At 42.0% G+C, this 27,748-nt stretch overlaps 1 protein-coding gene across 2 annotated transcripts in view; it reads right to left on the reverse strand.

Annotated features, from left to right (window-relative positions):
• The window catches only part of LOC118396308 (forkhead box protein O1-A-like), a 64,361-nt gene extending 43,296 nt beyond the window's left edge, over positions 1–21,065 (reverse strand). For both annotated transcript variants that reach the window (XM_035790422.2, XM_035790423.2), the window contains exon 1: positions 19,801–21,065. In XM_035790422.2, coding sequence (XP_035646315.1) covers positions 19,801–20,394 — 594 coding nt within the window. In that variant the 5' untranslated portion in view covers positions 20,395–21,065. The remainder of the gene's footprint in view (positions 1–19,800) is intronic.
• Positions 21,066–27,748: the final 6,683 nt, after the last annotated feature.

Here is a 27,748-nt window from a genome sequence, read left to right on the forward strand (position 1 = left end):
AAACATAATTCCACTTGACATTATGTGGTATTGTGTGTAGGCCAGTGACAAAAACATCTCAATTTAATCTATTTTAAATTCAGGCTGTAACTCAACAAAATGTGGAAAAAGTCAAGGGGTGTGAAAACCTTCTGTTCACTGTTCAGAGGAGACTGAGTGAATCAGGCCTTTATGGTCGAATTGCTGCAAAGAAACCACGACGAAAGGACACCAATAATAATAAGAGACTTGATTGGGCAAAGAAACACGAGCAATGGACATTAGACCCGTGGAAATCTGTCCTTTGGTCTGATGAGTACAAATTTTAGATTTTTGGTTTCAATCGCCGTGTTTTTGTGAGACGCAGAGTAGTTGAACGGATGATGTCCGCATGTGTGGTTCCCACCGTGAAGCATGGAGGAGGAGGTGTAATAGTGTGGGGGTGCTTTTCTGGTGACAATGCCTGTGATTTATTTAGAATTCAAGGCACACTTAACCAGCATGGCTACCACAACATTCTGCAGCGATACGCCATCCCATCTGGTGTGCGCTTAATGGGTACTATCATGTGTTTTTCAACAGGACAGTGACCCAACACATCTCCAGGCTTGTAAGGGCTATTTGACCAAGAAGGAGAGTGACTGAGTGCTGCATCAGATGACCTGGCTTCCAAAATCACCCAACCTCAACCCAATTGAGATGGTTTGGGATGAGTTGGACCATAGAGTGAAGGAAAAGCAGCCATCAAGTGCTCAGCATATGTGAGAACTACATCAAAGACTGTTGGAAAAGCATTCCTCATGAAGCTGGTTGAGAGAGAGTGTGCAACGATGTCCTTAAGGCAAAGGGTGGCTATTCTGAAGAATCTCAAATATAAAATATACTTTGGTTACTACATAATTTCATATGTGTTATTTCATAGATTTGATGTCTTCACTATTATTCTACAATGTAGAAATAATACAAATAAATAAAAACCCTTGAATGAGTAGGTGTGTCCAAACTTTTGACTGGTACTGTATATTTCAAACCACAATCTATGCGATATTTGTCATGGCAGTATTCTTGTGTTTTATATATTGGTTGTTGACAACAAAGTAGTATCAAAGTCATGACCTCAGTACCAAAGCCATGACCTCAGTTCATGCCAAGGATTTCTCTGACTGACCCACACAAACATTCAGGCTGCAGCTATCCCTGTGTGTCCTATATGAGTGGTCCTCTACTGCAGGACAAGGCTGAGGGCTAAAGGCTCAGACAGGAGACTTTGTGGTTATGAGTGGTTAAAGTGCTTGATTCCAATCCTTAGAGTTCATGATGACTACATGCAATACCACACTCCAACTCACCCCATGGCCAACACACATGCATGCGCGCACAAACACACACACTCCCTTACCCCACTCCACCCCACCCCCCCAAGATTGTCCCACTGCTAAACTGAGTCTTGTACTGATTTCTGGTCGCATAGCAGCATACACAATACAGACAGACAGTCAGACACATAGATGGCCGCATTCACATACAGGCATGATGTTGTTATATCGAACATGTATTATGAACGATGGGTTAGACAAAGTATGACAGTTAAAGATACACAAAATAAGTCAAAGTATAGACATGTAACAAATAAATCTAATTATCATGAGTCCACCATTGAGACTGTCATCTGCTTATCAGCATTTTCAGATCTCTGTTATTGTTATTATCAATAAAGCTATATGCTACATGAACCCAAACCACTGCACACTACTCTCACTGCTTTAAACATATAGAGTCAGACATCACTTCATACAGTAAAACCAGAGAGGGAAGGGAAGGGAAGTTCTAGGAGAAGATACAACAACAACAAGCCCTTGTTTCTCAGAGAGAGAGAGAGAGAGCCTGGTTGGGCCTGGTCTCCTGGTCAAATAGCACCTTATTCCCTATGTTGTGGGCTCTGGTCAAAAGCAGTGCACTAGATGCAGACCCAAAAGGCCAAGCAGTGGCATCCGCTCAGGAAACTCTAGAGGACACGGACAAGGCAGGGATATGAGCACACAACTCTGGAATTTGAGGATGTTTGATGCCCCCCTCCTCCTTTTGAGTGAATTGTAGAGTTACCACCCATGACTGTACTTTTTGGTGACAGAGACATGGTTGTTGAATTTGTTAACTTTCAGTCCTGTGGCAAGTGTTAAAGTTATAATTATAATTCTATTATATTATTATAATTATAATTTATGACCATACATTAAATAGCTCATAAGGCTTTATTTTGACGACTAGCTTTAATGGACAATAGTCCAGGATTTCATGTAATGGACAAAATAGTCCAAATTGGTGAAGGGAAATGGAAAAAATAACTTGTTTCAAAACATTCTTAAAAATAAAAAATGAAAAGTGGTGAGTGCATATGTATTCACCCCCTTTGCTACGAAGCCCCTAAATAAGATCTGGTGCAACCAATTACCTTCAGAAGTCACATAATTAGTTAAATCAAGTCTGCCTGTGTGCAATCTAAGTGTCACATAATCTGTCACATGATCTCAGTATATATACACTTGTTCTGAAAGACCCCAGAGTCTGCAACACCACTAAGCAAGGGGAACCACCAAGCAAGCTGCAGTATGGAAACCAAGGAGCTCTCCAAACAGGTCAGGGACAAAGTTGTGGAGAAGTACAGATCAGGGTTGGGTTATTAAAAACAATATCTGAAAAATGTATTTGAACACCCCACGGAGCACCATTAAATCCATTATTAAAAAAAGGAAAGAATATGGCACCACAACAAACTGACCAAGAGAGTGCCGCCCAGCAAAACTCACGGACCAGGCAAGGAGGGCATTAATCGGAGAGGCAACAAAGACACCAAAGATAACCCTGAAGGAGCTGCAAAGCTCTGCAGCGGAGATAGGAATATCTGTCCATAGGACCACTAAGCTGTACATGGCATGTGGGAGACTCCCCAAATATGGAAGAAGGTACTTCTACAAAAATGTAGCTTTTTGGCCATCAAGGAAAACGCTATGTCTGACGCAAACCCAAAACCTCACATCACCCCGAGCGCACCATCCCCAGAGTGAAGCATGGTGGTGGCAGCATCATGCTGTGGGAATGTTTTTCATCGGCAGGGCCTGGGAAACTGGTCAGAAATTAAGGAATGATGGATGGTCCTAAATACAGGGACATTCTTGAGGGAAACCTGTTTCAGTGTTCCAGAGATTTGAGACTGGGACAGACGTTCACCTACCAGCAGGACAATGACCCTAAACATATTTCTAAAGTAACACTCGAGTGGTTTATGGGGAAAAAATGTAATATCTTGGAATGGCCTAGTCAAAGTCCAGACTTCAATCAAATTGAAAATCTGTGGTATGACTTAAAGATTGCTGTACACCAGCGGAACCCATCCAACTTGAAGGAGCTGGATCAGTTTTGCCTTGAAGAATGGGCAAAAATCCCAGTGGCTACAATTTATAAAATGGTCCTACATCATTTTTATATACAGACTAGCTAAAAAATAAAATTGGGGACAAATTATCCAATAGCTTATGATATTTTTCAGGTAAAAAAAAGTGCAGGTGTCAAAACAAGTTTGCACCCCCTATTTTAATTTGTGGCCAAGTGGACACAAGGCTGTTTGGCTCATCTCAGTCTCAAAGAGGAATAACTTTGCAGCTGTTTCTGATTAATAAACAGCACTACTACGCTGGTGGGTGGTAACATTAAAATAAACCCAGCCCTGAATCAAAACATAAGCCGAACATCCTTCAGTTCATTTCTACAAGTTACTGGAAAAAGAAAAGTTATCTCTTAACAGTGTGTGCCATATGCATAACTGAAGTATCCTATAAGTATAACTGTAGAACTTGTCAATGGTTCTACTTGGAACCAGAGGGACAAATCTAAGGGTTCTATGTGGCACCAAAAAGGGTTCCCCCATAGGGAAAAATGACAGAATGTCTATTGGTTCTAGTCTTTTAACAATCTTTATTATACTCACAGATCCAGTGGCAAAGCAGGAAACTGAGAAGTTGTGAGATCCAATCTCAAATGAGGCTGACTCCCAAGTAATCAGAATGTTGCTGGTCTGCAAAACCACACCTGTACTTTTCATATTTCCCAGCATGCTCTTTTGCAGTTAGATTTTTTTTTAAATTGTTTGTTTCAATATCTGTGTTTTGCATGTACTGTACATTGATGGATTAATTAATCAATTCATGTATCTTATACTACACAAATATAAATAACTAAACTAAACGAATCTAAGGTGTTAGTTTAACTTATTTCACCTGTTACTGAAATTGTTGTTCCAGTTTAGATGGTTTAGGTAGTCTCGTGTATTGTTCTAATCCTGGCAGTCAATCTGAATGCAGTTTGTGGGAATTCACTCTGATTGGATTTCAACAGGAATGAATCATGTCTTCATAAGGCTGTATAATGTGACTTGATGCTAGTATTTTTCAGCTAATGCTGGTTACCAGTGTTGAAAACACAGCAAATACTGATCACCGGCGAAAACACAACAAAAGCTGGTCGGCCAGCAGCACCAGTTAGACCATGCTGGTCACAACAGCTTGACAAGCATCCGACCAGCTTAAAATGAATGCTGGTCTAAACTGTTGTTTGTTTTAGCAGGTAAGAAGAACAGTTAATTGAGTTATGGTTTTCGGGGCCTAAAAATAAGGTCTGTGGCTACTAGCAGAGCCTAGCGTCCCTACCCTACCCTTGCTGTGATGCACCCCCAGGCTATGTCGAAGAATATCAAGACATATTTAGGAGGGAAACGGCTGCTTTATAGACAGGGCAGTAATTCATGCAGTGACGAAGCCGTTTTGTACATGAACGGTTTTCGCACGAGGGAAACTGATTTTGTTCAGCCCCGGCAGCCAGTCAGTCACACATAGCTCTGCAGGCATTTCCTGACATAAGGTTGTTAGTTTCATCTCACAGAAGAGGAGGTACTACAGCTCAGAAGTATTTCTGTCTGCACTTGAACTCCCTTAACACTCAACTATTAGGCATTTACTGCAGAACGTCAATTGAAAACAAGTCAAGCACAGAAGGATGTGTGAGATGAGTTCAAATGCTAGGCTTAATCCCTATGAGTCCATGTTCGTGTCTGTGCCTGTCTTCCTGACTGTCTGTCAGTCCACAGCTACCTGTCATTCTGTATTTCTAACTACGTCTGCATCTCCTCTTCTATTTGTTATTCCATCTGTCTGTCTGTGTATCTGATCTAATTAGAAGTGTAGCTCCCATAATCCTCCTCACCTCCCGAGTCGGTTCTCCCCGGCTCTCCTCTCCTGTATCATCACCACTGAGCTGACTCACTACCACGGCTTTGGCCCAGGGCATTCCAATTCCAGTACATTTTTTGTTGCAGAACATCTCTTATAATAAGTCACCCTATCTGAACTCATACATCCATATTAACACATAGCCTCAGACAGCGCTGGCAAGATAGCCAAACAAAAAAAACATGAAATAGATCTTGTAAGAGTCCAAGTGTTTTGACTGAAAAAGAAAATGACAGTCCATACAAGAATATTGTTGTGCATTATTATGTATATTTTTTACATTCCTTTCGCACAGAGGGATTGGTTTAGAGTCCCAAAATATAGTATTTGGGGCCCAAGGTTATTATAGTTTTGTGTTTTTCTATTTGTTTTTTTTTTCTATTAGTTTTACGATTTTTATATGAAATTCAGTTTAGTTTCAGTTAGTTTTCAGATCCACTTAACTAGTTTTTATTTAGTTTAACTTTTATAAAAACATGTATATTTGTTTCTGTTTTAGTATTAGGGACATAAAGTAGCCTATACATGGGGAGGCTAGGAGCCATTTATGTGTTGTGTGGCTTTTGTTTTGTTGGGGTGATGGGTCAGGTCATAGGTTAGGTGAGGTTTAAAAGTAGACTCAGCGAGATGACGTAGATGCATGAAGTAAACAGTAAATCTTCGCCACAACCAAGAGTGTTGAAACGCGAGGCTAAACTCTGCTATTTTGGTCCTGTGGCTACCACTTTGTAGTGCGGATACTCTGTCTACTAATCTCAATGGGCACGTTTGAGCAGATCACTTTAGTCAAGTCAGCATTTCAAAGTGTGTTGCATTCTGGGGATAAAAATGTCAGACTTGCGCCTACATGTCAACTGCAGGAACTTTACAAAAATCCTGGGATCAAAGGTCATGAAATTTTGACTGCAGTCGACTGCATGTTTCTGCATTGTGGAAGGCTCTATTGTCAACCAATCATTGGTGTTTTTGTTTAACCCACACAAATGTGAGCAAAGAAATGACTGAAACAGGAACCAATTTGCCATTATTTATGTGTACAGTGGATATATACAAAAATATTTGATATTGGAAGCTTTCTCACTAACTGATTTTACAATGTGTACACACATAATATTATATTATGATTTCAGTGTGTAATGTGTGATATGGGGGTTAGATACATGTTAAATTCGACATGATAATATATATATTCTTTATATAAAAAAATGCAAAACTGCCATGTTGATCTGAGTCTTGCTGTTAAAAAACCACATTAGTATCTGACTTTCAGCTGTTGCAGATGCACCTCCCCCGACTTCAGTCCTCGTTTTTCGTGTACCATTGGTGACTTTAACCTTTCCACTCAAACACTCTCCCAATATCTTGAGGTGCTGCTTGTGGCAATGTCATCTCGCTGAGTCTTAAATTATGAAGTAAATCTCAATGTGCTTGAAACACACATTAGATTTGTGTTCCCCAAAAAACTAGAACTGAATATTTGTATTTATTTATTTATTTCACCATTATTTAACCAGGTAGGCTAGTTGAGAACAAGTTGTCATTTGCAACTGCGACCTGGCCAAGATAAAGTGTAGCAATTCGACACATACAACAATACAGAGTTACACATGGAATAAACAAACATACAGTCAATAATACACTAGAAAAAGAAAACAAAAAGTACAGTGAGTGCAAATTGGGTAAGTTAAGGAAATAAATAGGCCATGGTGGCGAAGTAATTACAATATAGCAATTAAACACTGAAATGGTAGATCGGCAGAAGATGAATGTGCAAGTAGAGATACTGGGGTGCAAAAAAGCACAAAAAATAAATAAATACAGTATGGGGATGAGGTAGGTAGATACAGTAGGGTAAAAAAGTATTTAGTCAGCCACCAATTGTGCAAGTTCTCCCACTTAAAAAAGATGAGAGAGGTCTGTAATTTTCATCATAGGTACACTTCAACTATGACAGACAAAATCACATTGTAGGATTTTTTATGAATTTATTTGCAAATTATGGTGGACCAAATACTTTTTTTGCCCCACTGTAGATTGGCTGTTTACAGATGGGCCATGTACAGGTGCAGTGATCAGTGAGCTGCTCTGACAGCTGGTGCTTAAAGCTAGTGAGGGAGATATGAGTCTCCAGCTTCAGAGATTTTTGCAATTCGTTCCAGTCATGGGCAGCAGAGAATTGGAAGGAAAGACAACCAAAGGATGAATTGGCTTTGGGGGTGACCAGTGAGATATACCTGCTGGAGCTCGTGCTACGAGTGGGTGCTGCTATGGTGACCAGTCAGCTGAGATAAGGTGGGGCTTTACCTAGCAGAGACTTGTAGCCAGTGGGTTTGGCGACGAGTATGAAGCGAGGGCCAACCAACGAGAGAGTACAGGTCACAATGGTGGGTAGTGTATGGGGCTTTGGTGACAAAACGGATGGCACTGTGATAGACTGCATCCAGTTTGTTGAGTAAAGTGTGCATGCATTTAGTTTTACTTGCGTTTAAGAGCAGTTGGAGGCCACGGAAGGAGTGTTGTATGGCATTGAAGCTCGTCTGGAGGTTAGTTAACACAGTGTCCAAAGAGGGGCCAGAAGTATACAGAATGGTGTCGTCTGCGTAGAGGTGGATCAGAGAATCACCAGCAGCAAGAGCAACATCATTGATGTACAGACATCATTGATGTACAGGTACAGATACAGATAAGAGAGTCGGCCCGAGAATTGAACCCTGTGGCACTCCCATAGAGACTGCCTGAGGTCTGGACAACAGGCCCTCCAATTTGACACACTGAACTCTATCAGAGAAATAGTTGGTAAACCAGGCGAGGCAATCATTTGAAAACCAAGGCTGTCGAGTCTGCCAATAAGAATGTTGTGATTGACAGAGTCGAAAGCCTTCGCCAGGTCGATGAATACGGCTGCACAGTAATGTCTCTTATCGATGGAGGTTATGATGTCATTTAGAACCTTGAGCGTGGCTGAGGTGCACCCATGACCAGCTCTGAAACCACATTGCATAGTGGAGAAGGTATGGTGGGATTCGAAATGGTCAGTAAACTGTTTGTTAACTTGGCTTTTGAAGATCTTAGAAAGACAGGGTAGGATAGATATAGGTCTGTAGCAGTTTGCTTCTAGAGTGTCACCCCCTTTGAAGAGGGGGATGACCGCGGCAGCTTTCCAATCTTTGGGAATCTCAGACAATACAAAAGAGGTTGAACAGGCTAGTAATAGGGGTTGCAACAATTTCGGCAGATAATTTTAGAAAGAGAGGATCCAGATTGTCTAGCCCGGCTGATTTGTAGGGGTCCAGATTTTGCAGCTCTTTCAGAACATCAGCTATCTGGATTTGGGTAAAGCAGAAATGTAATTCAATATGGTTTTTATTTCATTTTAGTTCATTTTTTTTATTCAAAGATAATAGCTTCAGTATACTTTAAGTTTTTCAAACAGGTTTCTTAATTATTTTATTTCAATTTACTAAATAGTTTATTCATGATTAGTTTTAGATGCAGTTTTAGTGTACTATAATAACCTTGGTGGGGCGTTTTATTTAAAAAGCACAAACAAGCCGTTAAGGAACGTCTTTGGCGAACGTCGAGGAGGAGAACTCTTCTATGACGAATCACCAAAGTAATGCTCTTCTTGTTATTCTGCAATATCCATTGGGCTCTCTCATTGCTCTTTCTCTCTCTACTCTTCCAACCACACACTTACAGCAGTCAATCACCCTAGTCCAGGGGCAATGTGTAGCCTATCAAGCGTCTCCGAGTAAGAGTGCTGATTTAGGATTATTTTTGCCTTTAAGATCACAATGGATAAGATGATACGGACAGGGGGAACCTGATTCTAGATCAGCACTCCTACTCTGAAATGCTTGATACATGTGGCCTCTAGTCTGAGCCCAAGCCTGCTCTCAGCTCACAGTGCTGTAGTAAAGGAGACAACTTCCTGTGCCAGCGTTATGATAGCTCTTATTGAACTGGCCTAGTGCCAGACCAGCTCCACTGAGGCTTATAGTACTTTTACAACTGTCTAGTCTAGTGCAGTGTCACTGTCTGCTGTTCACGTGTGACCCAACACTAAGTGGAGAAATAGAGCTGAGTGAAGCGTTCTCTGATTGCCTGGATGTCTGTAAGACACCACAACAAACTCAGAGCGTTGTAGAATTGACAACAACAGGGAATTGTGTCATTGTGTCCACGGGAGTCATGCAGTGCATTTGGGTGCCAATAACCTGCAGTGCATGCCAAATCTTTCCGTGACCAACTCTGAACACACACACTCACTCACTGTTTGTTGTGCTTCTCTTGTCCTACAACGTGCATAGTGTGTTTTGTTTTGTTTACTTTCAGATAAGTCTGCTACGGGTTTCTCTCTCTCTCTAGTTCTCCGACAGAGTTTCTAGAACTTGTTAGTTTCGAAAGAAGTCACTAAAATGAGTGACAGAGAGGAGGGAGGCCGAAGAACGTGCTGTATCACTGGACAGGGGGGAATCTCTCCACTCTCTTCCCTCACTCCTCTGGAATGTAAAAGTTGCTGGGGTACCAAGGTTCATCCAGCAACCAGCCACATCAATGCTGACTGTTAAACATTTGCACAGCCACCAGCAGCAGGGTATTTTGCTACATAAACAGTGCTGTTGAGGAATATGGACAGGTACACAGAGTAATACATTACTAATATAAACAGAGGTGTTTTTGTGTTAAGAGTTTAAAAGGAACCAAACATTCAGGATTGACACACAAACAAACCATAGCATCATGAACACTGTGTCTATAGGCATAGTTAAATTGGGTCAAAAAGGATTATGTGAGAAAATATAGCATTTATTCTGCTTTAGAAGGACAGTAAATGCAATATTCTGAAATAAAATGTGCATACAGTATAGGTGGTGTAAATGACTTTGGGACATGTTTTTAGCAAGTCTATTATGATGGAGAGAAACTATTCTTCAGTCTTGGCTGAGCTGTGTCCATCATAACGAAATGCTGGACTGAAAAGAAGACCATAATACAATAGCCTTTCTATACTAGAGGGGAACCTCCGAGCAGGGATTCTCAAACTTTTTAGGGCCGAGGACCCCTTTTGTGAGCATCAGGGACCCACTCATAGTTTTACAATAACTTTGTCAGTGCACGGAAGGACGAACCAAGTCTCAGGCCCTGGAAGGAACATTTTAAAAGCGGCTTCTGGGCAAGGCTGATTTTTTTCTCTCGTAATTTTCAAGCTAATTTCATGCAATTCTACACATTTTGTCATGGGGCAGAGACATATTTTGTTGTTGCAGAATTGAAGCTAATATCCTTCAATTCTACACATTTTGCCATGAGACAGAGAGAAGACTTTGCTAGTCTCTCTTTCTTCCTATTTCTTCTCTCTCTCTCTCTCTCTCTCTGTCTCTCTCGATTTCTTCTTCTCTCTCTCTCTCTGACACACATACCCACAGCTAAAGCTTAAAAGTGGATCCAAAGAAACATCCCATGACCACATGGAACGTTGACACTGACCTTTAACAAGGAGAACGAGGGCAAATGGCAATAACTGTCACGTCTTGAAACACACCTCTGGAGTATCGCAGGTAATTCCAGGTAATCCTCTATTTTTAGCCTGAAGAAGGGAGGGGTGCCTGGCGTCCATAAGAGTAACATAACAGACTCGAGACTGATACGCAAAAACTTCAGCTCTGTAGTGGAGTGAATGAGAGGCAGTTCTAAACACACCTGTGCCTGTGAGTAGGCCTCCATTCCTGTCCACAGATTCGGCTTTAAGCAAACAACCATTTATAAAGGCTTTATTGTACATTTTATTACCATTCGTTTTTTGAATGATTTTTGAAGCACCCAAGTAGTACATTTGAATCGTTAACGAATGCTCTATGAAGCACTTATGATGAGCAAGTTGGTTCGCCTATAATGGAGAAACGTGTTCTTCACAGGAAAGGATCAGCTGTGAGAAATGTGTAGACAGAATCAACTAGATATAATAGGGAATTGTCTTGGCTCTATTCAATCTATTTCCATCTGCTGTGATCAGAGTGTTTCACATCCCTGAGAATACACTTCAGCTTTGAGAAACGAGTCAACTTCTCTGACGTTGTACTGCTGCTGTTGTTACGTTGAGGTTCCCCTGAAGACGACCATTATTTCTAGTAACATAATGTCACGCCCTGGCCTTAGTATTCTTTGTTTTCTTTATTATTTTGGTTAGGTAAGGGTGTGACATGGGTGATGTATGTTTTTGTTCCTGTCTAGGGGTTTTATATGTCTATGGTTAGTTGCCTGTGTCTGCACTTGTTTATATATAGCTTCACGTTCGTTTTGTTGTTTTGGTAAGTTTGTTAAGTTTCTTCGTTTCATTAAAGAAGATGTATTCTCATCACGTTGATCCTTGGTCTCATCCATTCAACGGACGTGACACATAATTATCAATGTTGGGGTCAATTCGGAATTTCTACATTAAATTCAATTAAAACAATGAATTGATCCCACACCACAGTAAGCAGAATTTGAATTGAATTTGAATTCAAGGAAGTAGAATATAATTCCAAGCAATTCAAACCAATTCAACATAAAACATGAAAATCTCGTTAATTTGGCAAATATTTTATCGAAGGGATGTATGCCACTTATTAATGCAAAGAACACACGTACCATTTCAAATATTAGTTTGTTCACAACTCAAATATATCAAACAGTATTTTTCTTTGTCATGAGATGTTTGATCCAATGAATTCTGATATGTTTAAATACAGTGCATTCGGAAAGTATTCAGACCACTTGACTTTTTCCACAGTGGTATGTTACAACCTTGTGCTAAAATTGATTAAATCATTTTTTCTCCGTCATCAATCCACACACAACACCCCATAACGATGAAGCAAAAACAGGTTCAGAAATGTTTGCAAATGTATAAAAATCCTAAACTTAAAAATCATATTTACATAAGTATTCAGACCCTTTACTCAGTAATTTGTTGAAGCACCTTTGACAATGATTACAGCTTTGAGTCTTCTTGGGTCTGATGCTAAAAGCTTGGCACACCTGTATTTGGGTAGTTTCTCCCATTCTTCTCTGCAAATCATCTCAAGCTCTGTCAGATTTGATGGAGGGCGTCGCTGCACAGCTATTTTCAGGTCTCTCCAGAGATGTTCGATCGGGTTCAAGTCCGGGATCTGGCTGGGCCACTCAAGGACATTCAGAGACTTGTCTCGAAGCCACTCCTGCATTGTCTTAGCTGTGTGCTTAGGTCGTTGTCCAGTTGGAAGGTGAACCTTCGCCTCAGACTGAGGTCCTGAGCACTATGGAGCGGGTTTCATCTAGGATCTCTCTATTCTTTGCTCCATTCATCTTTCCCTCGAACCTGACTAGTCTCCCAGTCCCTGCTGCTAAAAAACATCCCCACAGCATGATGCTGCCACCACCATGCTTCACCATAGGGATGGGGCCAAGTTTCATCCAGATGTGACGCTTGGCATTCTCTGGTCTGATAGTTTAATCAGACCAGAGAATCTTGTTTCTCATGGTCCACGAGTCCTTTAGGTGCCACTGTGTTCTTGGGGACCTTCAACGCTGCAGAAATGTTTTGGTACCCTTCTCTAGATCTGTGCCTTAACACAATTCTGTCTCAGCGCTCTACGGACAATTCCTTTCACCTCATGGCTTGGTTTTTGCTCTGACATGCACTGTCAACTGTGAGACCTTATATAGACAGGTGGATTCCAATCAAGTTGTAGAATCATCTCAAGGATGATCAATGGAAACAGGATGCACCTGAGCTCAATTTCGAGTCTCATCGCAAAAGGTCTGTTTACTTATGTAAATAAGATATTTCTGTTTTTCATTTGTAATACATTTGTGAACATTACTAAAAACCTGTTTTTGCTTTGTCATAATCGGGTATTTGGTGAAGATTGATAAGGGAAAACATGAATTGAATCCATTTCAGAATAACGTATATATATATATATATATATATATATATGTAACGTATATATTTCAAAATAAGTAAGGAATGATCAACTATTATAGACAACTGAACCCTCAACATGACCACTTTAATTATTTCAAATTGCTTTAGGAGAATGACTTTTAAAAATGACCTTATACTACATGTCAAAATAAACATTACTATGGCGATAAGTCATTTGAATTTCATTGAATAAAAAATGTAACTTCTGTTATATGTAAAGTCCCCTGTTTTGGGTTCTGGTTCCGATAGAGATTTTCACTTTAAAATGTATATTTGGACACCATAGTTCCAAATTGATTGCATTGAGGGGTAGCCCTGATTCTCACAGACACAGGAGTATGTCTCATCTGCCTATGTGAAGCAGGGTGTGAAATCTGACACTACTTGAAGCTGGGATGTCCCTCGTACCATTTCATTCGCTCTTCCGACTGTCCCATCGACTCCTGGATGAAATCTACGTCACAGCCACTAACAACATATATGCCGTGAATCCGTACACCGTAGCGCAGCAGGCTAGAGTGGTTTCGTCGCTGTAGCTCATTCAGAGATGGATTTCATGTCAGTAATCTAAAATAATTCATTGATTTGAAACAAAAAAAACACTTTCTGTTTGTCGTAGACGGAAGAGATTAATATGAAATGAAAGATGAGATCAGGCCGAGTGGTGTAAGGCAATGCTTCGCAGTGCTAGAGGCGTCACTACAGACCCGGGTTCGGTCTAGGGCTGTATCACAACCGGAAGTGATCGGGAGTCCCATGGGGCAGCGCACAATTGGCCCAGCATCGGGGAAGGGTTTGGCCGGGGGGGCTTTACTTGGCTCATCGTGCTCTAGCAACTCCTTGTGGTGGGCTGGGTGCCTGCCTCGGTCGTCAGTTGAATGGTGTTTCCTCCGACACATTGGTGCGCCTGGCTTCCGAGTTAGGCGGGCGGGTGTTAAGAAGGGCAGTTTGGCGGGTCATGTTTCGGAGGACGCATGACTCGACCTTCGCCACCCGAGCCAGTTGGGGAGTTGCAGCGATGAGACAAGATCGAAATTGGGGAGAAAAAGGGGCTAAAAAATATATATATTTTTTAAAAAGATTACTTAGATATCTGTGAGACGTTTACAGCAATGGGGGCAGACGTTTTGATCAAGAGAGAACTTTAGAAAATATGCACATTTTCTCTAACGCTAAATATAGAAATATGTATTTTACAGTTATGAAGAAGATGAAATCTTATAGTTAGTTGTTTTATAAATTCAATACACTAAAAAGATATCATTTCAAGCCTTATTCATACAGATTTGTTGAATAGGAAATAAATAATATTTGTATCATGTTTGTACTTGAGCTTTTGTCCTCAAAAGCCTCAGCAATTTATATAAAGAATTACCAGAAAGGTGAGATTTGAACCTTTCTTGGAGTATGCAGGATTACTATTTATTGTTTATGGCCCTCTCATGATAAATAATTACTTTTGGGGATTACGTAGATTACATTTTCAATTACATTTTAAAGGTTTTAATTCAAATTCAAATTACGTTTCCTGTGGGGTGTGGTCAATTCAAATTCAAGAACTGAAAAAAAAGAGCAATTTGCAACTCAATTCAGAATTACAATGTAATTATCATATATGCCTCTTTTATCCAAAGTGACTTACATGCATGCATCATATTTTTACGTATGGGTGGTCTGGAAATCAAACCCACTCTCTTGCTGTTGCAAGCGCCGTGCTTTACCAACTAAGCTAAAGATGACCATCTAGCTAACCATCATGGTAAACCAGAGAGTTTATAAAGCAGGAAGAATGCTATTGATCCCTGGTCAGGCTGGTCTAATCCACACCTCTGAATCTGTGATTCCTAGTAAGCAGTCACCAGACACACTGTGAGGCCCCACAAGACTTAATACGTCAAACTGATCATTAAATCACAGGACAAACTGTGACCTCACAGACTAGTGTGAGTGTACGGGGCATGTTAGCAGGACTTGCGTTACAGGGAGGTCAGATGACTTCGCTCAGATCAACGTGACGGCACGGTAAAGTTTTAGGTGCTGCTTTAGGTCTCAATGCTGGTGTACCCTGGTAGCCTAACGGTTAGAGTGTTGGTCCCATAAATGAAAGATTGCTAGGTTGAATCCCTAAACTGACTAGATGAAAAGTCTGTTGATCTGCCCTTGAGCAAGGCATTTAACCATAATTGCTCCAGGGTTGCTGCCAATAATGGCTGGTCCCTGGTTTTGACCCCACTATCTGAGGGTGTATTTGGCGGAGTAGGATACGTAAAAAAAAAATACACTACACACTTGTACATGTGTCAAAGTCATTCTGCTGAGTGTCTGTGGATTTTTGTTCCTCCCTTGTACTTGATTGATAAATTAAGGTCACTAATTAGCTGTATCGTCCTGACCTTTATCAGAGGACTGGACAGAATATCATCAGATCGCAGGCACCACACTCAGCTTGACAGACACAGCAACCTGGAATAGGCAGCCGGTCAGAGATGAGAGGAATGACGTTTCTGACAATATCAGTGTTCAATGAAAGCCAGGTTTGATCATTTTTATCACTTTATCACAGAGAAGTTCAACATGAAAGACTTACGAATGCATTTTTGGTTGCGGGTTAGGCTAGTCTTTTATTGTTTCATGCATGGCTTTCTCCCAATCAAACTGTGAATGTGACAGAGTTCTATCTCAAAAGGTTGTTTTAATAGCCGAAAAACGTACGGTAGCAATGGGACTAATAACGAGAGAGAACAAACCATATCAATAGCCTATAGAAACATTTAATGACAAGTTTAATCAAGTTTAGGCTTAATAATGACCCACGCGGGCCGGGAAAATCCCTTCACGCAAGGTTGAAAACTAAATGGCCAATAATCTATCCTCCTACTAGGCCTATCATGAATTCTTAAATTAAAGTTAAAGTTATTAACAGTATCTTATTTCCCAAATATTCTATCCTAAGGTGTTAAAAAAAAAGGTCTATAGCCTAAGCCTGAGCATAGACTATTCTCAATTGTGGATGAACATGAGAATAGACAACATCGCTTTCATGCATTTGATTTATCAAGCTAGGATTTTGTTTTGATGACACTTTTGGCGTTTTAAATGTTTTAAAGTCAGTGTGTTGGTTTGATTCTGGATGGCCAGATAGTTGGCAAAGATGACAAGAAACTGCCATGTGAGGGATTGTAAGTGACTTGTTTAAGCTCGTTTTATCGTGTTCTTGATTCCATGTCTTTTGAGGTGTTTTGACTTGATTTCATGTCATTGCTAATACGGCTCAAATTTGCCATATAGCTAACAGTTACAATGTATTTGAGAGACACAAGTGCAAATTGTGTAAATGCATTTATGTTTTCAATAAACATCGGCGACGAAACATAGTTTACAGGTTGTCAACTATTTAAGCCAACCCTTTCCAAAACATAGTTTGCAGGTTGTCAACTATTTAAGCCAACCCTTTCCAAAACATAGTTTACAGGTTGTCAACAATTTAAGCCAACCCTTTCCAAAACATAGTTTACAGGTTGTCAACTATTTAAGCCAACCCTTTCCAAAACATAGTTTACAGGTTGTCAACTATTTAAGCCAACCCTTTCCAAAACATAGTTTACAGGTTGTCAACAATTTAAGCCAACCCTTTCCAAAACATAGTTTACAGGTTGTCAACAATTTAAGCCAACCCTTTCCAAAACATAGTTTACAGGTTGTCAACAATTTAAGCCAACCCTTTCCAAAACATAGTTTACAGGTTGTCAACAATTTAAGCCAACCCTTTCCAAAACATAGTTTACAGGTTGTCAACTATTTAAGCCAACCCTTTCCAAAACATAGTTTACAGGTTGTCAACTATTTAAGCCAACCCTTTCCAAAACATAGTTTACAGGTTGTCAACTATTTAAGCCAACCCTTTCCAAAACATAGTTTACAGGTTGTCAACAATTTAAGCCAACCCTTTCCAAAACATAGTTGCGCACACGTCGGTTTCGTTGCTAAACAACCAACCTGTCTATGGTGTTTGTATTGCAAACTAGTGAGAAGAAATGTGCCATATACAGTGCATTCAGAAATTATTCGGACACCTGACTTTCTCCACATTTGGTTACGTTACAACCTTATTTTAAAATGGATTTAATTAATATTTTCCCTCATCAATCTACACACAATACCCCATGATGACAAAGAAAAACGACTTAGTGACATAGTGAAAACTGTTTTTTAGAATGTTTGCAAATGTATTACAAATAAAAAACAGAAATAACCTATTTACATCAATATTCAGACCCTTTGCTATGAGATTCGAATTGAGCTCAGGGGAATACTGTTTCCATTGTCCCTAGAGGTCTGGGACAGGATTGTGTCGAGGCACAGATCTGGGGAAGGGTACCAAAACATTTCTGCAGCATTGAAGGGTCCAGAGAACACAGTGGCCTCTTATCATTCTTAAATGGAAAAGGTTTGGAACCACCAAGACTCTTCCTAGAGCTGGCCTCCCAGCCAACCTGAACAATCGGGGGAGAAGGGCCTTGGTCGGGGAGGTGACCAAGAACCCGATGGTCACTTTGATAGAGCTCTAGAGTTCCTCTGTGGAGATGGGATAACCTTCCAGAAGGACAACCATCTCTGTAGCACTCCACCAATCAGGCCTTTATGGTAGAGTGGCCAGACGAAAGCAACTCCTCAGTAAAAGGCACATGACATCTTGCTTGGAGTTTGCCAAAAGGCATCTAAAGGACTCTCAGACCATGAGAAACAAGATAATCTGGTCTGATGAAGCCAAGATTGAACACCTTGGCCTGAATGCCAAGCGTCACGTCTGGAGGAAACCTGGCACCCTCCCTACGATTAAGCATGGTGGTGGCAGCATCATGCTGTGGGGATGTTTTTCAGTGGCAGGGACTGGGAGATTCATCAGGATCGAGGGAAAGTTGAACGGAGCGAAGAATGTAGTTAACCTACACAAGAGCGCTCAGAACCTTAGATTGGGGTGAAAGTTCACCTTCCAAAAGGACAATGACACTAAACACACCAACAAGACAACGCAGGAGTGGCTTTGGGACAAGTCTCTAAATGTCGTTGAGTGGCCCAGCCAGACTTGAAACCGATCGAACATCTCTGGAGAGACCAGAATATAGCTGTGCAGCAACACTCCCCATCCAACCTGGCAGAGCTTGAGAGAATCTACAGAGAAGAGTGGGAGAAGCTCCCCAAATACAGGTGATTTGTTTAGAATTCAAGGCAGCATGGCTCCCACAGCATTCAGCAGCGATACGCCATCCCATCTGGTTTGCGCTTAGTGGGACTTTCATTTGTTTTTCAACAGGACAATGACCCAAAACACACTTCCAGGCTGTGTAAGTGCTATTTGACCAAAAAGGAGAGTGATGGAGTGCTGCATCTGTTGACCTGGCTTCCACTATCACCCGACCTCAACCCAATTGATATGGTTTGGGATTAGTTGGACCGCAGAGTGGAGGAAAAGCAGCCAACAAGTGCTCAGCATATGTGGGAACTCCATCAAGACTGTTGGAAAAGCATTCCAGGTGAAGCTGGTTGAGAGAATGCCAAGAGTGTGCAAAGCTATCATTAAGGCAAAGGGTGGCTACTTTGAAGAATCTCAAATATAAAATATATTGTGATTTGTTTAACACTTTTTTGCTTACTACATGATCCCATATGTTATTTCATAGTTGTGGTGTCTTCACTATTATTATACAATGTAGAAAATTGTACAAATTTAGAAAAAACATTAAATTTGTAGGTGTGTCCCAACTTTTGATGGGTATGTAAATGTGTTACTTCGGGGTTTATACATTTGCAGAAATTTCTAAAGACCTGTTTTTGCTTATTCATTATGGGGTATTGTGATATCATCATGGGGTATTGTGTGTAGATCGATGAAAAAAAAAACGATTTAATCCATTTTAGAATGAGGCTGTAACGTAACAAAATGTGGAAAAAGTCAAGGGATCTGAATATTTTCTGAATGCACTGTATTGGCTCCATTATTCTATGGCTGAGCTGAGTAGCGTGTCATTTTGTTGGATGATATGAAGTATGCCGCCATCAGAGGCTATTTCTTGTATAGCTTGATATTTACATTTGGTATATACATTTGGTGAAAATTGTTTGTCAAATTCGGTGAATAGCCTATGTCACTCTGGTTGTTGGAGTTATGTGTTGTATGGTGAACTTGGGCTTCATCAAGGTTTATTTGTGAGTAAATCTGGCTTTGATAAAATAGACAATGCCTAACCAGCCACCGACCGCACCGTACTCACTGAGTGAGACCACGGGACCGTGTACATGCAACAGGTGGGGGGGAATATCAGCCCTTCATAATTATACACAATTTGGTTATTGTCTTTTATCACTGCTCCGTGATCCCCAGATACTTCTATCTATCCATGACGCTGCACTGCAGGACATTGTGGCACCCAGTGAATTAATGAAGTGGGACATTCTTGGCATTAAACCTCGTAATTGTATTGACTTGAAAAAATAAACAGGGTTTATTACAAAACGATTTGGTTATAAAAAAATAGGCCTACATCATGTTATATAGATATCACGTAAGCACTGAGAAGTATTGCTTACCTTCCAACCTGCTGAGCTATTACTGTCTCCTTTATCCTTAAAATATGGCACGCTCTTCACCATCCAGTCATAGATCTGAGACAAGGTGAGTCGCTTCTCCAGTGAGCTCTCTATCGCCTTGGTGATGAGGTCCGCGTAGGACATATTCCCCCACGCGTTCCGACGCGACGAGCTGCTTTTCCTCTGCACCGTGGCGGCGGCCACCGAATTCGACCCGTTGGGGGATGAGACCGGGGGCACCTGTTGCTGGTGCGGCAGCTGAGAACACGGGTGCTGCTGATGTTGCTGTAACTGCTGTGGATGTTGTTTCTCCTGCTGCGGGTGTATGCAGTTCCCCTGGCACTGAAAATCATTGCACAAAACGAGCGGTTTCTGATCCTCCGGGTAGTCCTCTGACTCTTCTAAAAAACTGAGGTTACTGATGTATTCGACAGGCTCCTGTTTGACTGAAGGCGCCGGTGAAGATGTGTTTGAGCAGGCGGGTTCGATGAACTCTGGTCGAGGCAGAGGCCAGGTGCATGACCGGGGCCTCGAGAGTGGCTCGAAATCCGGGTCTATATCAACCAACTGTTGCGGCAGCGGTAAATCTGCCATCTCTAAAGTAAACGGACAAATAGCTCAACTGTCACATAAAGACACTCAATGAATCGTCCAGTCCAGGCACCAAATGTAAAAGTGTAAAAAGCGTCGTCACTTCTTCATGAACTCTGATAGAGGGCACTAGTTGAAAACCGGCTATTTTTGCGATGATGGAATAAAAAATACAACTCACTCTGGATGTCCTTTATCTAAAACTGCGCGGTTACAGGCAAAGTGTATCTGTGTTCTGTTCGTAGTGTCTATCGCGCCTGACTGTCGTTGTCTACTGTCAATCACAGATCTATTACGTTCGTAAATCCTACGAAGTCAACTGGTAACACCCACTAAGACCTTGAGTGACAGTCAGCGGCCACCAATAGTATGTGTATAAGGTAAACAGGACTTGGTTTTGACATAATACATGTTTCTGTTCTTATTCTAACGTGAACAATATTTCCCTCCCTGAAAACGGGGGCCAGAGCAATGAGTTAAAACGTTTAAATATGGAAAATGCTGAAGGAAGTGCAAAGCGGGTCAGAGCAATGTGTTTTCGAGTTATGTCTGTCAAAACATTTTTTGGCTACTTCTTAGGGGAAAGTTGTCTGGCGTGTCAATGTTAAGTACAGGCCTAAGATACTTTATATAATGTTGGACAAATCTTGGTTTTATAAAATAATTAATAACATCTATATACTATTAACTGTTATATTTTCTTTGTTATATATAGCTAATACATGTAATAAACATTTTATAGAATGGTGTATATAATAAACAGTTATAACACATAGCATGGCTGGCTCTATCCTTTTGGGGGGCCCTAAGTGAGATTTGGTTTGGGTGGAGAGAAATATTGGCAATTTAACAGCACATATTCTGCAATTCTACACATTTTGCTGTGGGGTGGAGAGACGTTTTTGCCATTTTACAGTTAATTCCCTGAAATTCTACATATTTTGCAATGACTTATGGCAGGGGTTCTCAAAGTTTTTGAGGCCGGGGACCCATTTTGTGATAGCAAATTCATCAGGGATCCTCTAACTTGAGTGAGATAGGAATCGCATACAAGGAGTTTTACAATGTCTTCGGCAGTGCATGGCCAGACGAACCAGTTCTTAGGACCAGGAAAGGAAGATTTTAAAAGCCCACCTCTTGGCATAAGAGAGATAATGTTGCCGTTTTCAAGCTAATTTCCTGAAATTTTACAAGCCTCTGTTTTAGTAAAAAGCTGAGGGATGGGCCTGGAGGATTATAAACACTCAAATTCATAAACAGAACGATGGATGCAACGACTGACCATCCCACGATAGCAAAATTGTATTTTTTAACAATTTTTTGAGCCTATACAGTGTTTGTTTACATTTACAAGCTTACAATTTGGGTTCTCATGGGGTACTACAGTTGAACAACGCTCATGAGGCAACTCAGGATTTTAGCTTTACATTAAATCAAAAATCTAATTTTATTTGTCACATACACATGGTTAGCAGATGTTAATGCGAGTGTAGCGAAATGCTTGTGCTTCTAGTTCCGACAATGCAGTAATAACCAACGAGTAATCTAACTAACAATTCCAAAACTACTACCTTATACACACAAGTGTAAAGGGATAAAGAATATGTACATAAAGATATATGAATGAGTAATGGTACAGAGCGGCATAGGCAAGATGCAGTAGATGATATCGAGTACAGTATATACATATGAGATGAGTATGTAAACAAAGTGGCATAGTTTAAAGTGGCTAGTGATACATGTATTACATAAAGATGCAGGAGATGATATAGAGTACAGTATATATATGTATACATATGAGATAAATAATGTAGGGTATGTAAACATTATATTAAGTAGCATTGTTTACAGTGGCTCGTGATATATTTTACATCAATTCCCATTAATTCCCATTATTAAAGTGGCTGGAGTTGAGTCAGTGTGTTGGCAGCAGCCACTCAATGTTAGTGGTGGCTGTTTAACAGTCTGATGGCCTTGAGATAGAAGCTGTTTTTCAGTCTCTCGGTCCCATCTTTGATGCACCTGTACTGACCTCACCTTCTGGATGATAGCGGGGTGAACAGGCAGTGGCTCGGGTGGTTGTTGTCCTTGATGATCTTTATGGCCTTCCTGTGACATCGGGTGATACAGCCCGACAGGATGCTCTCGATTGTGCATCTGTAGAAGTTTGTGAGTGCTTTTGGTGACAAGCCGAATTTCATCAGCCTCCTGAGGTTGAATAGGCGCTACTGCGCCTTCTTCACGATGCTGTCTGTGTGGGTGGACCAATTCAGTTTGTCTGTGATGTGTACGCCGAGGAACTTAAAACTTACTACCCTCTCCACTACTGTTCCATCGATGTGGATAGGGGGGTGTTCCCTCTGCTGTTTCCTGAAGTCCACAATCATCTCCTTAGTTTTGTTGACGTTGAGTGTGAGGTTATTTTCCTGACACCACACTCCGAGGGCCCTCACCTCCTCCCTGTAGGCCGTCTCGTCGTTGTTGGTAATCAAGCCTACCACTGTTGTGTCGTCCGCAAACTTGATGATTGAGTTGGAGGCGTGCGTGGCCACGCAGTCGTGGGTGAACAGGGAGTACAGGAGAGGGCTCAGAACGCACCCTTGTGGGGCCCCAGTGTTGAGGATCAGCGGGGTGGAGATGTTGTTACCTACCCTCACCACCTGGGGGCGGCCCGTCAGGAAGTCCAGTACCCAGTTGCACAGAGCGGGGTCGAGACCCAGCGTCTCGAGCTTGATGACGAGTTTGGAGGGTACTATGGTGTTAAATGCTGAGCTGTAGTCGATGAACAGCATTCTCACATAGGTATTCCTCTTGTCCAGATGGGTTAGGGCAGTGTGCAGTGTGGTTGAGATTGCATTGTCTGTGGACCTATTTGGGCAGTAAGCAAATTGGAGTGGGTCTAGGGTGTCAGGTAGGGTGCATTAATGGGTTAAGAACATAAACTGTATATATAAAATATAATACAATGTAATATTATCTAACACCCTCTAAACTTATTCCACGGATAGCTTGGCCAAAATGTTGTTGTTCGATATATTCATAAAAAAAGAGAAATGTACACATTCTTAAAAAGTCTATATACAGAATATACAGTTGAAATCAGAAAATTACATATACCTTAGCCAAATACATATAAACTCAGTTTTTCACAACTCCTGACATGTAATCCTAATAAACATTCCCTGTCTTAGGTCAGTTGGGACCACTTTGTTACAAGAATGTGAAATGTCAGAAAAATAGTAGAGAACATTTATTTCAGCTTGTATTTCTTACATAACATTCGCAGTGGATCAGAAGTTTGCATACACTCAATTAGTATTTGAGTAAATTGCTAAATTTAGCTCAAACGTTTTGAGTAGCCTTCCACAAGCTTCCCACAATAACTTGGATACATTTTGGCCCATTCCTCCTGACAGAGCTGGTGTAACTGAGTCAGGTTTGTAGGCCTACTTGATCGCACACGCATTTTCAGTTCTGCCCATAAATGTTCTATAGGGTTGAGGTCAGGGCTTTGTGGTGGCCACTAATATACCTTGACTTTGTTGTTCTTGAGCCATTTTGCCACAACTTTGCAAGTATGCTCGGGGTCATTGTCCATTTGGAAGACCCATTTACGACCAAGCTTTAACTTCCTGATTGATGTCTTGAGATGTTGCATCAATATATCCACATAATTTTGCTCCCTCATGATGCCATCTATTTTGTGAAGTGCACCAGTCCCTCCTGCAGCAAAGCACCCCCACAACATGATGCTGGTACCCCCGTAATTCAAGGTTGGGATGGTGTTCTTCGGCTTGCAAGCCTCACTCATTTTCCTACAAACATAACAATGGTCCTTTGCTGTTGTTCTGGGATTGATTTGCACTTTTCGCACCAAAGTACGTTCATCTCAGGAGACAGAATCCGTCTCCTTCCTGAGCGGTATGACGGCTGCGTGGTCCCATGGTGTTTAAACTTGCGTTCTATTGTTTGTACAGATGAACGTGGTACCTTCAGGTGTTTGGAAATTGCTCCCAAGGATGAACCAGATTTGTCGAGGTCTACAATTTATTTTCTGAAGTCTTGGCTTATTTCTTTTGATGTTCCCATGATGTCAAGCAAAGAGGCACTAAGTTTGAAGGTAGGCCTCTAAATACATCCACAGGTACACCTCCAATTGACTCAAATTATGTAAATTAGCCTATTAGCGAATGTAAACTTCTAACCCACTGGAATTCTGATACGGTACATTATACATGAAATAATCTGTCTGTGGACACCAAGAAACTTGAAACTTTCGACCCACTCCACTTCAGTCCTGTCGATGTTAATGGGGGCCTGTTCAGCCCTCCTTTTCCTATAGTCTACGATCAGCTCCTTTGTCTTGCTCACATTGAGAGAGAGGTTGTTGTCCTGGCACCACACTGCGAGATCTCTGACCTCCTCCCTATAGGCTGTCTCGTCGATTTTGGTGATCAGGTCTACTGTTATGTTGTCAGCAAATGTAATAATGTAATAATGATGTTGGAGTCGTGTTTGGCCACGCATTAGTGGGTGAACAGGGGGTACAAGAGGGGACTAAGCACGGACCCCTAAGGAGCCCCCGTGTTGAGGATCAGCGTGGCAGATGTGTTGTTGTCTACTCTTACCACCTGGGGTCGGACCGTCAGGATATCCAGGATCCAGTTGCAGAGAGAGGTGTTTAGTCCCAGGGTCCTTAGCTTAGTCATGAGCTTTGTGGGCACTATGGTTTTGAACACTGAGCTGTAGTCAATGAATAGCATTCTCACATAAGTGTTCCTTTTGTCCAGGTGGGAAAGGGAAGTATGGAGTGCGTTTTAGATTGCATCACCTGTGGATTTGTTGGGGGGGGGGGGTATGTGAATTGGAGTGGGTCTAGGGTTTCTGGCATGATGGTGTGATCAACCTTCAAACCTTTCTCTTTCTTGGGCACAGTGGTCTGTTTGGTCTGGTGGTCTGTTTGAAAAATGTTGGTATTACAGACTTGGCCAGGGAGAGGTTGAAAATGTCAGTAAAGACACTTGGTCCGCGCATGCCTTGAGTACACCTCCTGGTAATCTGGCTTTGTGAATTTTGACCTGTTTAAAGGTTTTGCTCACATCAGCTAGGGAGAGCGTGATCGCACAGTCATCCAGAACAGCTGATGCTCTCATACATTTTTCAGTGTTGCTGGCCTCGAAGCGAGCATGAAAGGCATTTAGCTCGTCTGGTAGGCTTGCGTCACTGGGAAGCTCTCGGCTGGGTTACCCTTTGTATTCCATAATAGTTTTCAAGCTCTGCCGCATCCGACAAGCATCAGAGCCTGTGTAGTATGATTCAATCTTAGTCCTGTACTGACGCTTTGCCTGTTTGATGGTTCGTCTGAAGGCATAGTGGGATTTCTTATAAGCGTCCGGATTAGTGTCCCGCTCCTTGAAAGTGGCAGCTTTAGCCTTTAGCCCGGTGCGGATGTTGTTTCCCAACCATGGCATCTGGTTGAGAGAAATGTACATACGGTCACTGTGGGGACGACGTCGTCGATGCACTTATTGATGAAGCCCGATGACTGAGGTGGTGTACTCCTCAATGCCACTGGATGAACCCCGGAACATATTCCAATCTGTGCTAGCAAAACAGTCCTGTAGCGTAGCATCCGCGTCATCTGACCACTTATGTATTGAGCGAGTCACTGGTACTTTAGTTTTTGCTTGTAAACAAGAATCAGGAGGAGAGAATTATGGTCAGATTTGCCAAATGGAGGGCGAGGGAGAGCTTTGTATAAGTCTTTGTGTGTGGAGTAAAGGTGGTCTAGAGTTGTTTCCTCTGGCTGCATGTGACATGCTGGTAGATATTAGGTAAAACAGATTTAATAAGTTTTCAGATTTAATATGTTTTTAATGCCCCGTTGGTAGGATAGTCTTAACTTCTCTAGGGTAGGGGGCAGCATTTGGAATTTTGGATGAAAAGTGTGTCCAAATGAAACGGCCTTCTACGCAGGCCCAGAAGATAGGATATGCATATAATTAGTAGATTTGGATAGAAAACAAAGTTTCTAAAGTTTCAAAAATGGTTAAACTAATATCTGTGAGTATAACAGAAGTGATTTGGCAAGCGAAAACCTGAGAAAAAGTTTTCTATTCAATGCCATTACAGTATCCTTTGACTTAGGACTCAAATTGCAGTTCTTATGCCTTCCACTAGATATCAACAGTCTTTAGAAATTGTTTCAGGCTTGTATTCTGAAAAATGAGAGAGTAAGAGCAGTGTGAATGTGTAACACTTCAGGTGTCGTAGGTGTGTGGAGTCAAACGCAGGAGACAGTGAGTACAAAGCTGTGCGTCTTTAATAGCGCCAACGCATCCCAGGGTGCTCACAATAGTAACGGCCCCAAACACAGGGAATGAGAATGTACAACAGCAAACGTAACGACCAGGCACTAACACGTACTTCTAACAACAGAGCCGAAGGTTACACTGCAATAATCCCGCACAACAACCAGGCGGGCCGGCTGCCTAATAAAGACAAACTAATTAGCTGATTCAATCATGAACAGGTGCTACCACTAAACATACAAGGAGGGGAGGAAAAACAATCAGTGGCAGCTAATAGGCCGGTGGCGACGACCGCCGAGCGCCAACCGCCCGGGAAGGGGAAACACCCTCGGTCGGACTCGTGACAGTACCCCCCTCCTGACGCGCGGCTCCCGCAGCGCCGACACCGGCCTCGAGGTCGCCCGGAGGACGAGGTGCAGGGCGATCCGGATGGAGGTCCTCAACATGGATGGATCCAAGATGTCCCTCACCGGTACCCAGCACCTCTCCTCCGGACCGTACCTCCCAGTCCACGAGGTACTGCAGGCCCCTCACCCGGCGTCTTGAGTCCAGAATGGCCCGGATCGTGTACGCCCGGGGTCCCCTCGATGTCTAGAGGGGGGGGGACCTCCGGTACCTCACTGTCCTGCAGGGGACCAGCTACCACCGGCCTGAGGAGAGACACATGAAACGAGGGGTTAATTCGATAATAGGAAGGGAGTTGTAATCGATAACACACCTCGTTATTCTCCTCAGGACTTTAAAGGGCCCTACACACTGCGGACCCAGCTTCCGGCAGGGCAAGCGGAGAGGTAGGTTTCGGGTCGAGAGCCAGACCCTGTCCCCGGTACAAACACGGGGGCCTCACTGCGGTGGCGGTCAGCACTCCTCTTCTGCCGTCCACTCGCTTGTGAGAGACTCCTGGACGGCCCTCCAGGTCTCCTTGGAGCGCTGTACCCATTCCTCCACCGCAGGAGCCTCGGTCTGGCTTGCCATGGTGCCAGGACCGGCTGGTATCCCAACACACACTGAAAAGGGGACACGTTAGTAGAGGAGTGGCGTAGTGA

The sequence above is a fragment of the Oncorhynchus keta genome, chromosome 17 (genome assembly GCF_023373465.1).
Source record: "Oncorhynchus keta strain PuntledgeMale-10-30-2019 chromosome 17, Oket_V2, whole genome shotgun sequence".
NCBI lineage: Eukaryota > Metazoa > Chordata > Actinopteri > Salmoniformes > Salmonidae > Oncorhynchus > Oncorhynchus keta.